Source organism: Salvelinus namaycush, chromosome 12 (assembly GCF_016432855.1).
Source record: "Salvelinus namaycush isolate Seneca chromosome 12, SaNama_1.0, whole genome shotgun sequence".
Lineage (NCBI taxonomy): Eukaryota > Metazoa > Chordata > Actinopteri > Salmoniformes > Salmonidae > Salvelinus > Salvelinus namaycush.
Window position 1 is genome coordinate 31,211,712 of NC_052318.1, and position 13,455 is coordinate 31,225,166.

Genomic DNA, 13,455 nt, shown 5'->3' on the forward strand with positions numbered 1-13,455 from the left:
GATGAAAGCAGGTTCACACTGAGCACATGTGACAGACGTGACAGAGTCTGGAGACGCCGTGGAGAACGTTCTGCTGCCTGCAACATCCTCCAGCATGACCGGTTTGGCGGTGGGTCAGTCATGGTGTGGGGTGGCATTTCTTTGGGGGGCCGCACAGCCCTCCATGTGCTCGCCAGAGGTAGCCTGACTGCCATTAGGTACCGAGATGAGATCCTCAGACCCCTTGTGAGACCATATGCTGGTGCGGTTGGCCCTGGGTTCCTCCTAATGCAAGACAATGCTAGACCTCATGTGGCTGGAGTGTGTCAGCAGTTCCTGCAAGAGGAAGGCATTGATGCTATGGACTGGCCCGCCCGTTCCCCAGACCTGAATCCAATTGAGCACATCTGGGACATCATGTCTCGCTCCATCCACCAACGCCACGTTGCACCACAGACTGTCCAGGTCTGGGAGGAGATCCCTCAGGAGACCATCCGCCACCTCATCAGGAGCATGCCCAGGCGTTGTAGGGAGGTCATACAGGCACGTGGAGGCCACACACACACTACTGAGCCTCATTTTGACTTGTTTTAAGGACATTACATCAAAGTTGAATCAGCCTGTAGTGTGGTTTTCCACTTTAATTTTGAGTGTGACTCCAAATCCAGACCTCCATGGGTTGATAAATTTGATTTCCATTGATAATGTTTGTGTGATTTTGTTGTCAGCACATTCAACTATGTAAAGCAAAAAGTATTAATAAGAATATTTCATTCATTCAGATCTAGGATGTGTTATTTTAGTGTTCCCTTTATTTTTTTGAGCAGTGTATAAACAGGATACATAGACATCATACAGAATATACAATATCAGAACAGTAACCATTAAACTCTGGAGTATAGGCTGATTGCAGTGCGAATATACAGAGGGGATATATCTATAAGCTGAGGGAGGGATACTGCCATGGCAAATATATACAGTGTTGTACATAGTGCAAGTGCAGTATAGTGTAGATTAGTATTTGAAGTCATTGATGACACGGTGCAGTATTCGGTCTAGGCCTGGACCAGGAAATCACAATGTTATTTATGTTAGTGTTACAGCTTAAATAATTGAACCACCCTACAAGTCATGCTGTGCGCACAAGCTAAGGTGTGGTCATGGCTGTTCATTACCAGGAGCAAAGGGAAAAATGGACTGAGTTAGAGGGAGAGAGAGAAAAAAGAAAGGACGCTGAATCAGTGTTCGAAAGCAACGGTTGAACTAATCCAAGGTAAGTCTGGAAAACAGTACCTGAAATTAATCTGCTGTCATAAAAAACAGTTATACAAGGCTTTGCTGTAGATTTGTATAACTTTTTTGTTAATAAATGTTAAACTGTGGCTAAAATGTTTTTAGAATTTACTTCAAAACTTTTTCAGATTTGATCTTATCAGTACACTGAAAGTGGTGTCGACATGAACAATAACCAGGTAACTTCAGTTGTATATCTCTGATTAGATTTTTGTTTCCCCTATGGGAAAAGGGCAGCCACGTACATTGTTCATACCAGTCATTGATGTTTTGTGGTAATTACAATACTGGTGTAATGTGTATGTTCATCATACCATGGAAAAACCGCTCCAATTTATCAAATACTTTATGGATTTCCATCATTGTAGTTAAACGGAAAACCATTATCCTTCTCTCCGCTTTCTCCAGACACCAGGTCCCCAGTATGTGAACCATGGGTTTCAACAAGGGGAGGGAAGACCCCCTCCATACGCCTCTGCCCCAAAGATGCACAATGTCCCCCCCTCTATTTGTCCTCAGTACGCTCCCCAGTACGCTCCCAAGACCATCAATACCCACCACACGGTCACGCCTGGACTACCACACTCAGTCCCAGAACAAAAAGGTACACTACTTACCTTTCTACTGATATTCCTCTGTTGATAAACATCAGATGCCACACTTAAATGCAAAACAAGCCTTGCCATGATTACATGCTTCCAGGGTGACACACAGATGTTAAGAGGGGCCAATGGTCAAATTCTATGTGATTATCTAGGTCTAGGGTTGAGAGTCCTTTCATGGTAAAAAGTAGAGCAAAAAGTGTTATTGTTCGTATTTTGAGTGTTATTTTCTTTCTGCTCTCTTTCAGTGGTGAAGAAAAGTCACTGTAAATGTATTGTGGCCTCTATCCTCAGTGTCTTAGTTTTCCTTGGGGCAACAGGAGCGTTGGTTTGGTATTTCCGTACGTACAGTACACAGAATCCTCATACAGTAACTGTTTCTTAATTGATGCTTTGGTTGACATAAGCTGACATTAATATTAATAATGTTGAAATGATTTATGCTTCATATGCCACTGCTTGCTACACAGTGGGAAAAGACTAGTTGACATTGTATCTAGAGGCTAAGGAAAATTACCATGTAGTTCTTATTCAGTAATTTAAAAGGACGGCAAGTGTAACCTTATAGTCATGGTCTCGTGTGTGTGTGTGTGTGTGTCCAGTGTCCAACCAGTGTGTGTTGGGGAGGTGCTGTAGGCAGGGAGGTGTGTATCTGAGTGCATCCAAGTGGTGTGATGGCATCAGAGACTGTCCAGGAGGAGAGGACGAGACACAGTGCCGTAAGTCTCCACTCAATCATTTTTGGTTTATCATTACAGTAGACTGTTGATCCCTCAGATCTTTGGCTTTTTCTTTGCAACTCTGCCTAGAAGGCCAGCATCCCGGAGTCGCCTCTTCACTGTTGACGTTGAGACTGATGTTTTGCGTGTACTATTTATTGAAGCTGCCAGTTGAGGACCTGTGAGGCATCTGTCCTGTTAATATTATGTCTCCAGAGAAACCTGGATTCAAATATATATATATTTTTAACGTTTGTCCTAGAATAATTACTTTTCGTGGAATACACACCAGTAAAGCTCTCTATGTAGATTCAGAGCCTATCGGAGTTCTGTATTGCAGTTCTGTCAAGTATTTATACTATTGGCAGACTTTGTATACTATTGGAAGATTTTTGTATGCACAAACATAAGGTAATTCTGGTCTTGTACACGATCATATGATACATGGTACAGAAAAGTACAATCTTAGGAGAGTACATGGGGAGCTATATCTCGGCAGAGGATCTGTCTATCTGGACAGAATCACTGATACAGGCTACCTCCACCCTCTGGTGGTATGGATAACTTGTTATTATGTCTCCAGAGAAACCTAGATTCAAATAAAGGTCCTATCTATCAAATTACTGTAGGCGGAATTGGGTGTTTTTGTCTGGAAGAAATGTGCTTAAGTTTGATTTGATGCGGTGTCTAGGAACACTCTGTTAGAATTCATGTAGATATGGGGGTTGTTCACTCTTTTCTTCATCTACAAGTCTGATTTTTTTATATGATTTGTGCCCAAACCCCATCCCACCCAATTTGAACACTATTCGTCAATCAATTGCAATATCTCCTTTCTTCTACCAGTGCGCCTCTATGGGTCTAGTTCTGTGCTGCAGAGTTACTCATCAGACAGTCAGACGTGGAAGCCAGTGTGTGCTGATGACTGGAATGACAACTTTGGCAGGGCCACCTGTAGAAAGATGGGATACAGCAGGTGGGTCACCATGAGAAATAGGATAACATACGTGTCATATGAGTATCTGTAATTGTAATTGTAACTGTAATCACAGTTCCCACTGTGACTATTAAAACCTACCCAAACCAGAAACCGTGGATAGATGACAACGGTCACCCAAAACTGAAAGTGCAAGCCACCGCATTTAACCATGGTAAGGTGACTGGAAATATGGTTGAATACAAACAGAGTAGTTATTTCCTCCATAAGGCAATCAAACAGGCAAAACGTCAGTACAGAGACAAAAGAGTCGTAATTCAACAACTCAGACAAAAGACGTATGTGGCAGGGTCTACAGACAATCACAGATTACAAAGGGAAAACCAGCTATGTCGCCCCGTAGCACTCACTTCTGTCCTCATGAAGTGCTTTGAGAGGCTAGTTAAGGATCATATTACTTCTACCTTACCTGACACCCTAGACCCACTTCAATAGATCCACAGACGATGCCATCGCAATGCACACTGCCCTATCCCATCTGAACAAGAGGAATACCTCTTTAAGAATGCTGTTCATTGACTATAGCTCAGCCTTCAACCCCATAGTACCCTCCAAGTTCGTCGTTAAGCTCCGGGGCCCTGGGTCTGAACCCAGCAACAGTGCCTCTTCAAACTCAGGAGGCTGAAGAAATGTGGCTTGGCTCGTAAGACCCTAACAAACTTTTACAGATGCACAATTGAGAGCATCCTGTCCGGCTGTATCACCGCCTGGTATGGCAACTGCACCGCCCGCAACCGCAGGGCTCTCCAGAGGGTGGTGCGTTCTGCTCTCTAGGACACCTACAGCACCCGATGTCACAGGAAGGCCAAAAAGATAATCAAGGAAATCCACCACCTGAGCCACGGCCTGTTCACGCCACTATCATCCAGAAGGCGAGGTCAGTACAGGTGCATCAAAGCTGGGACCGAGAGACTGGAAAACAACTTCTATCTCAAGGCCATCAGACTGTTAACTAGCCATCACTAGCCAGCTACAACCTTGTTACTCAACCCTGCACCTTAGAGGATACTACCCTATATACATAGGCAAGGAATCACTGGCCACTTTAATAATGTTTACATACTGCTTTATTCATCTCATATGTACATACTGTATTCTATTCTACTGTATTTTACTCAATGCCACTCAGACATTGCTCGTCCTAATATTTATGTATTTCTTAACTCTATTTTTTTTACTTTTAGATTTGTGTGTATTGTTGTGTGTTGTTAGATACTACTGCACTGTTGGAGATAGGAACACAAGCATTTTGCTACACCCGCAATAACATCTGCTAAATATGTGTAGGTGACCAATACGATTTGATTTGGTAAACTCTGTACCGTACATATAATGTGCATAACATAAGGGCTATTTAAGGGGCATGTACTGACCAGGTCTATCTCTGCTTCCAAGTGGGTCCTATGTTCGGTCCTCACAAAGAAACCCAGGCTCCTTGGCTTCTGAGGGCTATTTGAAGCTGTCTAGCTTTGACCACCAATCCCTTCTACAGGGGCAGCTAACTAGAAGGTGAGTTTAACATGAATGCACTTTCTTATTTTATCAAAACAAACAAAATGTTGTCTATACAGATTGTTTTTGAGTGGTGAACAATACATACAAAATGGAGTTCAAGTACAGAATTGCTTCCATAAACTTTTGTGATGTCACTTCTGCCTGCAGTCCCTACTGCTCAGCACAAGCAGTCTCCCTGCAGTGTATTGGTAAGCCATTACTTTACTCTTCCACTAATTCTCAGTACAGGCTCAGATTACCTTCAGGTTAGAGATTATAGAAACACATTCACGGGAACAAATCTCAAGTCACATGATCACTGTTACATTTACATTTGTTATTGCTAGGCAGGAAATTAAGTGATGCGGGCCATAAACTGTTCCTTCTCCATTAATGTGACCTGACCTCAACCCTCTTTCTCACTAAACCACATCTCTCCACCCTTATCAATGCCTGCTACGTGATTGCCCTTCCTTTACTCAAAACATTCCCCATACAGATAACCATTAACTTCTGGTGTACAAACAAGACTATGGCACTCAATATTTCAATATGATAATCTCCAACATTTCAAGTTCAGAACTCAGAGTCACTTACAGTAGTGAGTGAAAACATTTTCATACTTTTCCCCCCGTGGGAATCAAACCCACAACCCTGGTGTTGTAAGCACCATGCTCTACCAACTGAGCCACATGGGACCGTGTTTAGACTGGTTTACTACTGTGATCTACATCTTGACTAGGGACGTTGGCAATGGCGGTCAGTGCTAAGTGTTAAGATGAGGGAGGATGATGTTTTTTTCATGAGCATGGCCTTATTTCTATTACAGCATATCAAATGACTCTCATTCATATTCCATTCACTCAGTTCAATGTCATTCAGTGATAGGTTTAGGCTACTACATGACACTCAAATTTTCCCTATACCCATCATGAGGTTGCTACAACCTAGCCTATGAATGAAAGTTTACAACGTAGGTGCACACAGGTCGAGAGACACATTTGAGGTGACAGACAGTGACATATGGACTTTTGCTTGCATCTATCTGATATAGGGTGTAATCACTAGTCCAACAGTTGCAAACAAGAGTTTCTATTGGTCTAAATCAGGTATGTTTATCCCCATTTTGTTCCGTTTGCTTCCATTTAAGAAACGTTTTTCAACAGAATTGGCGGAATGAACACACCCCTGATCACGTGTAAACACAGTTCACTTTTATGGCAGCCATGTCCTATGCACTCTCCTTCTCTCACCACTTCCCTTCGCTTGAAACACATCAGCTGTATGTGACCAGGCAAAATAACATTTCCAAGCCAAACCGCTACACAAAGCCTACATCGTTGTCACCATATTACTTAAAGTAACGTCATAGTCAGCATAGCTAATAGAACTAACAAGTTAGTAAACCCGCTAAAATCATGCAGTATCGTTACAGTGTACAGTCAGTAAGTAGGTACACCGGCTGACCCCGGTGTACCTACTTACCAAAAGCTTACCTTGACTTGGAAGAGTTCCAGTTTTGTGTTTGGAAAGTCATAGCCAGCTAGCTAACATAGCATACCTCTGTTTGAGCAGGGTGTTTCAGTAGGCTAAACTAGTTAGCTGCATTTGCTAGCTATGTAAGTGAAACTGAACATCTCTCTCTCTCTATTTCTCTCCTGCTTCTCCTTCATTTTGGAAGAAAATAATTTGTTCAAAACTATTAAACTATTGTCTTATCTCTCTTTGAGTCAACTACTCACCACATTTTATACACTGCAGTGCTAGTTATAGTTATTGCTTTCAGTACTAGATTAATTCTCTGGTCCTTTGATTGGGGGACAACATATCAGTTCATGCTGCAAGAGCTCTGATTGGCTGGCGGACATCCTCCAGAAGTTGTCATAATTGCTGTATAAATCTATGGAAGCGGGGTGAGAACCATGAGCCTCCTAGGTTTTGTACTGAAGTCAATGTACCCAGAGGAGATGGTGCTACCCCACAGAGTGCTGTTGAGGCTACTGTAGACCTTCTTTGAAAAATAGTGTGTTTAAATCAGTTATTTGGTGACGTGATTATATTTAGTGTAGTTTTATCAAATCAAATCAAATGTATTTATATAGCCCTTCGTACATCAGCTGATATCTCAAAGTGCTGTACAGAAACCCAGCCTAAAACCCCAAACAGCAAGCAATGCAGGTGTAGAAGCACATTTTATCTAAATAGGATACATTTTTAAATGTTTTACAATTAAACAATTTATGAAATTCACTGAAGAGGATGGTCCTCCTCTGAGGAGCCTCCACCAGACTTTGGGGTTGGCTATGGAAACATAGGGATGCTATATCGTTTCTATATAATACATAGCCACTTTATCCACCACAGATGTAAACCCTGTTGTGTTCATCTTGAGCCAGACTGGCCATGCAGCTCTCTTTGCCCTACAAAGTTAGTCTTTGAAATGAGTGTGTTGGATTGCATTCTGTAATGTTTCTCTATTGGTTGTTGTCTTGCTTCCAGACTGTGGTGTCAGTATAGCAGCTCCTTGGAGCCGAATCGTAGGGGGGGATATAGCAGTGAGCGGGGCCTGGCCATGGCAGGTCAGTCTGCACGCCAGGGGCCAGCACCTGTGTGGAGGCTCCATCATCAGCCCTGAGTGGATCCTCACTGCCGCCCACTGCGTAGAAACGTGAGTTTAACTGCAACTTATTTAAAGGGAATAAAAACATGTTTTATTAGCCATTTCAATTTTAAAAGCATACGTTTCACACCAAACATCATCTGTTCCTCTCAAAGGAGTTTTCGGCAATGAAGCAGAGGAGGATGGTACTCTTCAAAATGTTACAATATAATAAAAACAAACAAAAGAAAAACCATAAAACTATTAAAAGCATCCTTGTGAATTAAACAACACTATACTATAGCATGATTGTGTGGTGGCAGCATGACAACCATGAAAAAGCAGAGATCCCCTGAGGACATACTGTTGACTGTTTTCTCTCTCATTGTGTACGGTAGGCTATCAGGGCCCAGTCAGTGGACGGTGTATGCTGGCTATCTGGCCTTGACCCAGATGGATTTTGCCACTGGGAATTCAGTGGGACACATAATCTCTCATGAAAAGTACGACAAGCAGACTAGTGATAATGACATCGCTCTTATGAAACTCAGCACACCCCTCACTATGTCAAGTAAGTCCGTGTTCCATTTCAGACATTTGAAAAAGCATGATCCAATAGAAAATCCCTTTTAGGTTTGGAAAAAGAAGAGTATGTGCATTGTCACAAATGGATAGTAAAGTTGCATTCTACCTTTTCATTTTTGTGAAGGAATCCTAACACAGTTAATATTGCTTTTTTAATATGTTCATGTTTTGGAAGTCATATTAGAATCGTACAACACTCCAAGCCAGTCTTAAGTCAGATTCACAGTTGATATTCAAAACAAATCAAATTGTATTTGTAAACAACAGGTGTAGACTAACAGTGAAATGCTTACTTACAGGCCCTTCCCAACAATGCAGAGAAAAAAAAGAGAAATAATTGAAAAATAAAAACACAAGGAATAAATACACAGTGAGTAACGATAACTTGGCTATGTACACAGGGTACCAGTACCGAGTCGATGTGTAGGGGTTTGAGGTAGATATATACATATACTGTAGGTAGGGATAAAGTGACTAGGCAACGGGATAGATTATAAATAGTAACAGCAGTGTATGTGATGAGTCAAATGAGTTAGTGCAAAAATGGTCAATGCAGATAGTCTGGGTAGCTATTGGTAGCTAACTCTTTAACTAAATATGTAGCAGTCTTATGGTTTGGGGGTAGAAGCTGTTCAGGGTCTCCCTGTTGGTTCCAGACTTGGTGCTCCGGTACCACGTGCCATGTGGTAGAAGAGAGAACAGTCTATGACTTGGGTGGCTGGAGTCTTTGACAATTTTTAGGGCCTTCCTATGACACCTTCTGAGTGCCAACTATGGTGTTATGTTGCAGATACGGTGAGACCAGTCTGTCTGCCCAATGTCGGTGTGAATCTGACTCCCCAGCGAGAAGCCTGGATCTCTGGATGGGGGTCCATTAGGAGTGGTGGTAAGACAACTCTTATTACAGGACCAATGACTGTCATTATTAAACACAAGTCATCAAGCCAAAGGTTTTATGACTAAAAGTGATTGATCTTTTTAAGATTTAAAGAATAAAATTAATTTGTTGTAATGAAGCCGTATGATTGACTTATAATTGCTAATCATTTTTATGGCTCCAGGGTTGTCGTCGGGATACCTGCGTCAGGCCCAGATCACCATGTACAGCAGAGAGACATGTAATGCATCGTTGGTGTATAATGGACTTGTAACCGCCTCTATGATCTGTGCTGGGACACTGGCAGGAGGAGTGGACTCATGTCAGGTCAGATTCACACATAGAACCACACACATGTGCAGCACATACTGTAGGCTATATAATCTTTATTCAGGGGAAGACTTTGTGGTTTTAGGGTTTTTTACTTTTTACTTGCTGCATGTATTCTTTATTATTTGATTGAGTATGACAATGTTTTGTTGGATAAGTTGTTTTCTGATTGTGTTATTGTAACCGGTGTGAAATGGCTAGCTAGTTAGTGGGGTGCGTGCTAATAGCGTTTCAATTGGTGACGTCACTTGTTCTGAGACCTTGAAGTAGTAGTTTCCCTTGCTCTGCAAGGGCCGTGGCTTTTGTGGAGCGATAGGTAACGATGCTTCTAGGGTGTCAGTTGTTGATGTGTGCAGAGGGTCTCTGGTTTGAACCCAGGTAGGGGTGAGGAGAGGGACAGAAGCAAAACTGTTACATTGATGCTGTTGACCCGGCTCACTGGTTGCTGGCGAAAAGGAGGAGGTCAAAAGGGGGGTGAGTGTAAACAGGGTGAAATGACTAGCTAGTTAGCGGGGTGCGCGCTAATAGCGTTTCAAATGGAGACGTCAGTTGCTCTGAGACCTTGAAGTAGTTGTTTCCCTTGCTCTGCAAGGGCCACAGATTTGTGGAGCAATAGGTAACGATGCTTCTAGGGTGTCAGTTGTTGATGTGTGCAGAGGGTCCCTAGTTCGAGCCCAGGTTGGGGTGGGGAGGGACGGAAGCAATACTGTGTTACATTATGATAGATCGGATGGTGATATAGTGAAGTATACTCATGTTTTTGAAGGTACAATGCAATCGGAAAGTTTTCAGACCCCTTCACTTTTTCCACATTATGTTAAGTTACAGCCTTATTCTAAAATTAATTAAATTGTTTTTCCCCCTCATCAATCTACACACAATACCCCACAATGAGAAAGCAAAAACTGGTTTTTAGATATTTTAGCAAATGTATATAAAAAAATATAATCATAATCAAATTTACATACGTTTTCAGACCGTTTACTCAGTACTTTGCTGAAGCACCTTTGGCAGCGATTACGGCCTCAAGTCTTCTTGGGTATGATACTACAAGCTTGGCACACCTCTATTTGAGCAGATCCTCTCAAACTCTGTCAGGTTGGATGGGGAGCGTCGCTGCACAGCTATTTTCAGGTCTCTCCAGAGTCCGGTCTCTGGCTGGGCCACTCAAGGACATCCAGAAACTTGTACCGAAGCCACTCCTGCATTGTCTTGGCTGTGTGCTTAGGGTCATTGTCCTGTTGGAAGGTGAACCATCACCCCAGTCTGAGGTCCTGAGCACTCTGGAGCAGGTTTTCATCAAGGATCTCTCTGTACTTTGCTCCGTTCATCTTTCCCTCGATCCTGACTAGTCTCCCAGTCCTTACCGCTAAAAAACATCCCCACAGCATGATGCTGCCACCACCATGCTTCACAGTACAGATGGTGTCAGGTTTCCTCCAGGCGTGACACTTGGCATTCAGTTCTTTAAGTCCTTTAGGTGCTTTTTTGGCAAACTCCAAGCAGACTGTCATGTGCCTTTTCCTGAGGAGTGGCTTCCGTCTGGCCACTCTACCATGAAAGCCTGATTTGGTGGAGTGCTGCAGCGATGGTTGTCCTTCTGGAAGGTTTTCCAATCTCCACAGAGGTACTCTGGAGCTCTGTCAGAGTGAACATCGGGTTCTTGGTCACCTCCCTGACCAAGGCCCTTCTCCCCCAATTGCTCAGTTTGGCAGGGCGGCCAGCTCTAGGAAGAGTCTTCTTCCATTTAAGAATGATGGAGGCCACTGTGTTCTTGGGGACCTTCAATGCTGCTGAAATGTTTTGGTACCCTTCCCCAGATCTGTGCCTCGACACAATCCTGTCTCGGAGCTCTACGGACAATTCCTTCGACCTCATGGCTTTCTTTTTGCTCTGACATGCACTGTCAACTGTGGGACCTTTTATAGACAGGTGTTTGCCTTTCGAAATCATGTCAAATCAATTGAATTTACCACAGGTGGACTCCAATCAAGTTGTAGAAACATCTCAAGGATGATCAATGGAAACAGGAAACAGAAGTCTCATAAGGGCAAGGTTTCTGTTTTTTACATTTAATACATTTGCTGAAATTTCTAAAAAACAGTTTTTGCTTCGTCATTATGGGGTATTGTGTGTAGATTGATGAGGAATTTTTTAATACATTTTAGAATAAGGCTGTAATGTAACAAAATGTGGAAAAAGTTAAGTGGTCTGAATACTTGTATTTTATATTGTATTTATTTATTTAACCTTTTATTCAACAAGGCAAGTCAGTTAAGAACACATTTTTATATACAATGATGGCCTACCAAAAGGCCTCCTGCGGGGACGGGGGCTAGAATTAAAAATAAAAATATAGGACATAACACACATCACGACAAGAGAGACAACACTACATAAAGAGAGACCTAAGAATGGCAGCAACACATGACAACATAGCATGGTAGCAACACCACATGACAACAATATGGTAGCAGCACAAAACATGGTACAAACACTATTGGGCACAGACAACAGCACAAAGGCAGGAAGGTAGAGACAACATCACGCAAAGCAGCCACAACTGTCAGCAAGAGTGTCCATGATTGAGTCTTTGAAAGGAAGAGATGGAGATAAAACTGTTCAGTCTGAGTGTTTTTTGCAGCTCGTTCCAGTCGCTAGCTGCAGTGAACTGAAAACAGGAGCGACCCAGGGATGTGTGTGCTTTGGGGACCTTTAACAGAATGTGACTGGCAGAACAGGTGTTGTATGTGGAGGATGAGGGCTGTAGTAGGTTTATCAGTTAGTGAGCGCTAAGAGGGTTTTATAAATAAGCATCAACCAGTGGGTCTTGCGACTGGTATACAGAGATGACCAGTTTACAGAGTAGTATAGAGTGCAGTGATGTGTCCAATAAGGAGTATTGGTGGCAAATCTGATGAAGTTGACTATACTTTCCGAATGCACAGTATTAAAGTTATAGTCCCATTAGGTAATGCTAACATAGGAGGGGGGGGGGGCGGGTAACTTTTTGTGTTTTTCAGGGGGACAGTGGAGGACCAATGGTGGCCAAGGAGGGTTCAGTATGGTGGCTGGTAGGGGACACTAGCTGGGGTATAGGTTGTGCCCTGAGGAACAAACCAGGAATCTACGGCAATGTCACCCACTTCCTCCCCTGGATATATGAACAAATGCAGGTAGGTACTAACAGTAGGACAATGATAACAGAAAGTGAATTATTGTAAGAAAAGTTAGGCAAGGGGGATATATACATTTCTTAATTTTTTTTACATAAAAAATAAATAAATCACTGAGTCACCAATCAGTGCAGCATATATAGGACCAATAAAATTAAGATTATTACTTTAAAACATGTTTTATACATTTTGAATTTCCTTACAGAAGAATTGATGGAGATGCCAATGAAGACCCACCCTGTTGCTTATCAAATTCACCTGTTTGAATACATTACTTGTACACTGCTTTCAGATATTTTTTGGTGCCTGTTGACTTATAATATTTAAGTTTTCAGGGAATATCTATTTGACATTTTTTTATTAAGATATTTTTATCATGTTGAGGGAAGGTATGCAGGAATTGTCATTTTGAAAGGGAGTACTGTACTCTGCATACTTGCACACACATAAATCCATGTTTTGGTCACCTTTTTTGTTTTACATGAACAGAGCCTTTTCTAATTTTTATGAACCTGTGTATGATAATATCAAGTATTAATTGACAAAAAATAAAGTGTTATGTTTTTATGTACATTAAATAATTTTGCAGTGTTTATTAATTAAAACAAATGTGTTAGAGTGAGTCAGACACTGATACATGTACACTTGCACATTCAATACAGCCAGCCCAGGTGAAAACAATGAATACATACAGTACCAGTCAAAAGTTTGGACACAACTACTCATTCAAGGGTTTTTCTTTATTTTTACTATTTTCTACATTGTAGAATAATAGTGAAGACATCAAAACTATAAAATAACACA

General features: G+C 41.9%; 1 protein-coding gene and 1 non-coding gene across 2 annotated transcripts; one reads left to right on the plus strand and one right to left on the minus strand.

Moving 5' to 3' along the window:
* The first annotated feature begins 1,189 nt into the window (after positions 1 to 1,189).
* tmprss2 (transmembrane serine protease 2) lies at positions 1,190 to 13,225 on the plus strand. Its single transcript, XM_039004701.1, has 14 exons — positions 1,190 to 1,252; positions 1,401 to 1,451; positions 1,681 to 1,876; positions 2,123 to 2,215; positions 2,477 to 2,593; positions 3,440 to 3,569; positions 4,986 to 5,099; positions 5,253 to 5,293; positions 7,584 to 7,752; positions 8,082 to 8,254; positions 9,059 to 9,154; positions 9,330 to 9,472; positions 12,499 to 12,651; positions 12,857 to 13,225. Exons 2-14 carry the CDS (start codon positions 1,437 to 1,439, stop codon positions 12,863 to 12,865), a joined length of 1,449 nt encoding a protein of 482 aa, XP_038860629.1. The 5' UTR covers positions 1,190 to 1,252; positions 1,401 to 1,436; the 3' UTR covers positions 12,866 to 13,225.
* Positions 5,710 to 5,782, minus strand: trnav-uac. Its single transcript has one exon. It is a non-coding gene; the product is annotated as a tRNA-Val (tRNA).
* Positions 13,226 to 13,455: the final 230 nt, after the last annotated feature.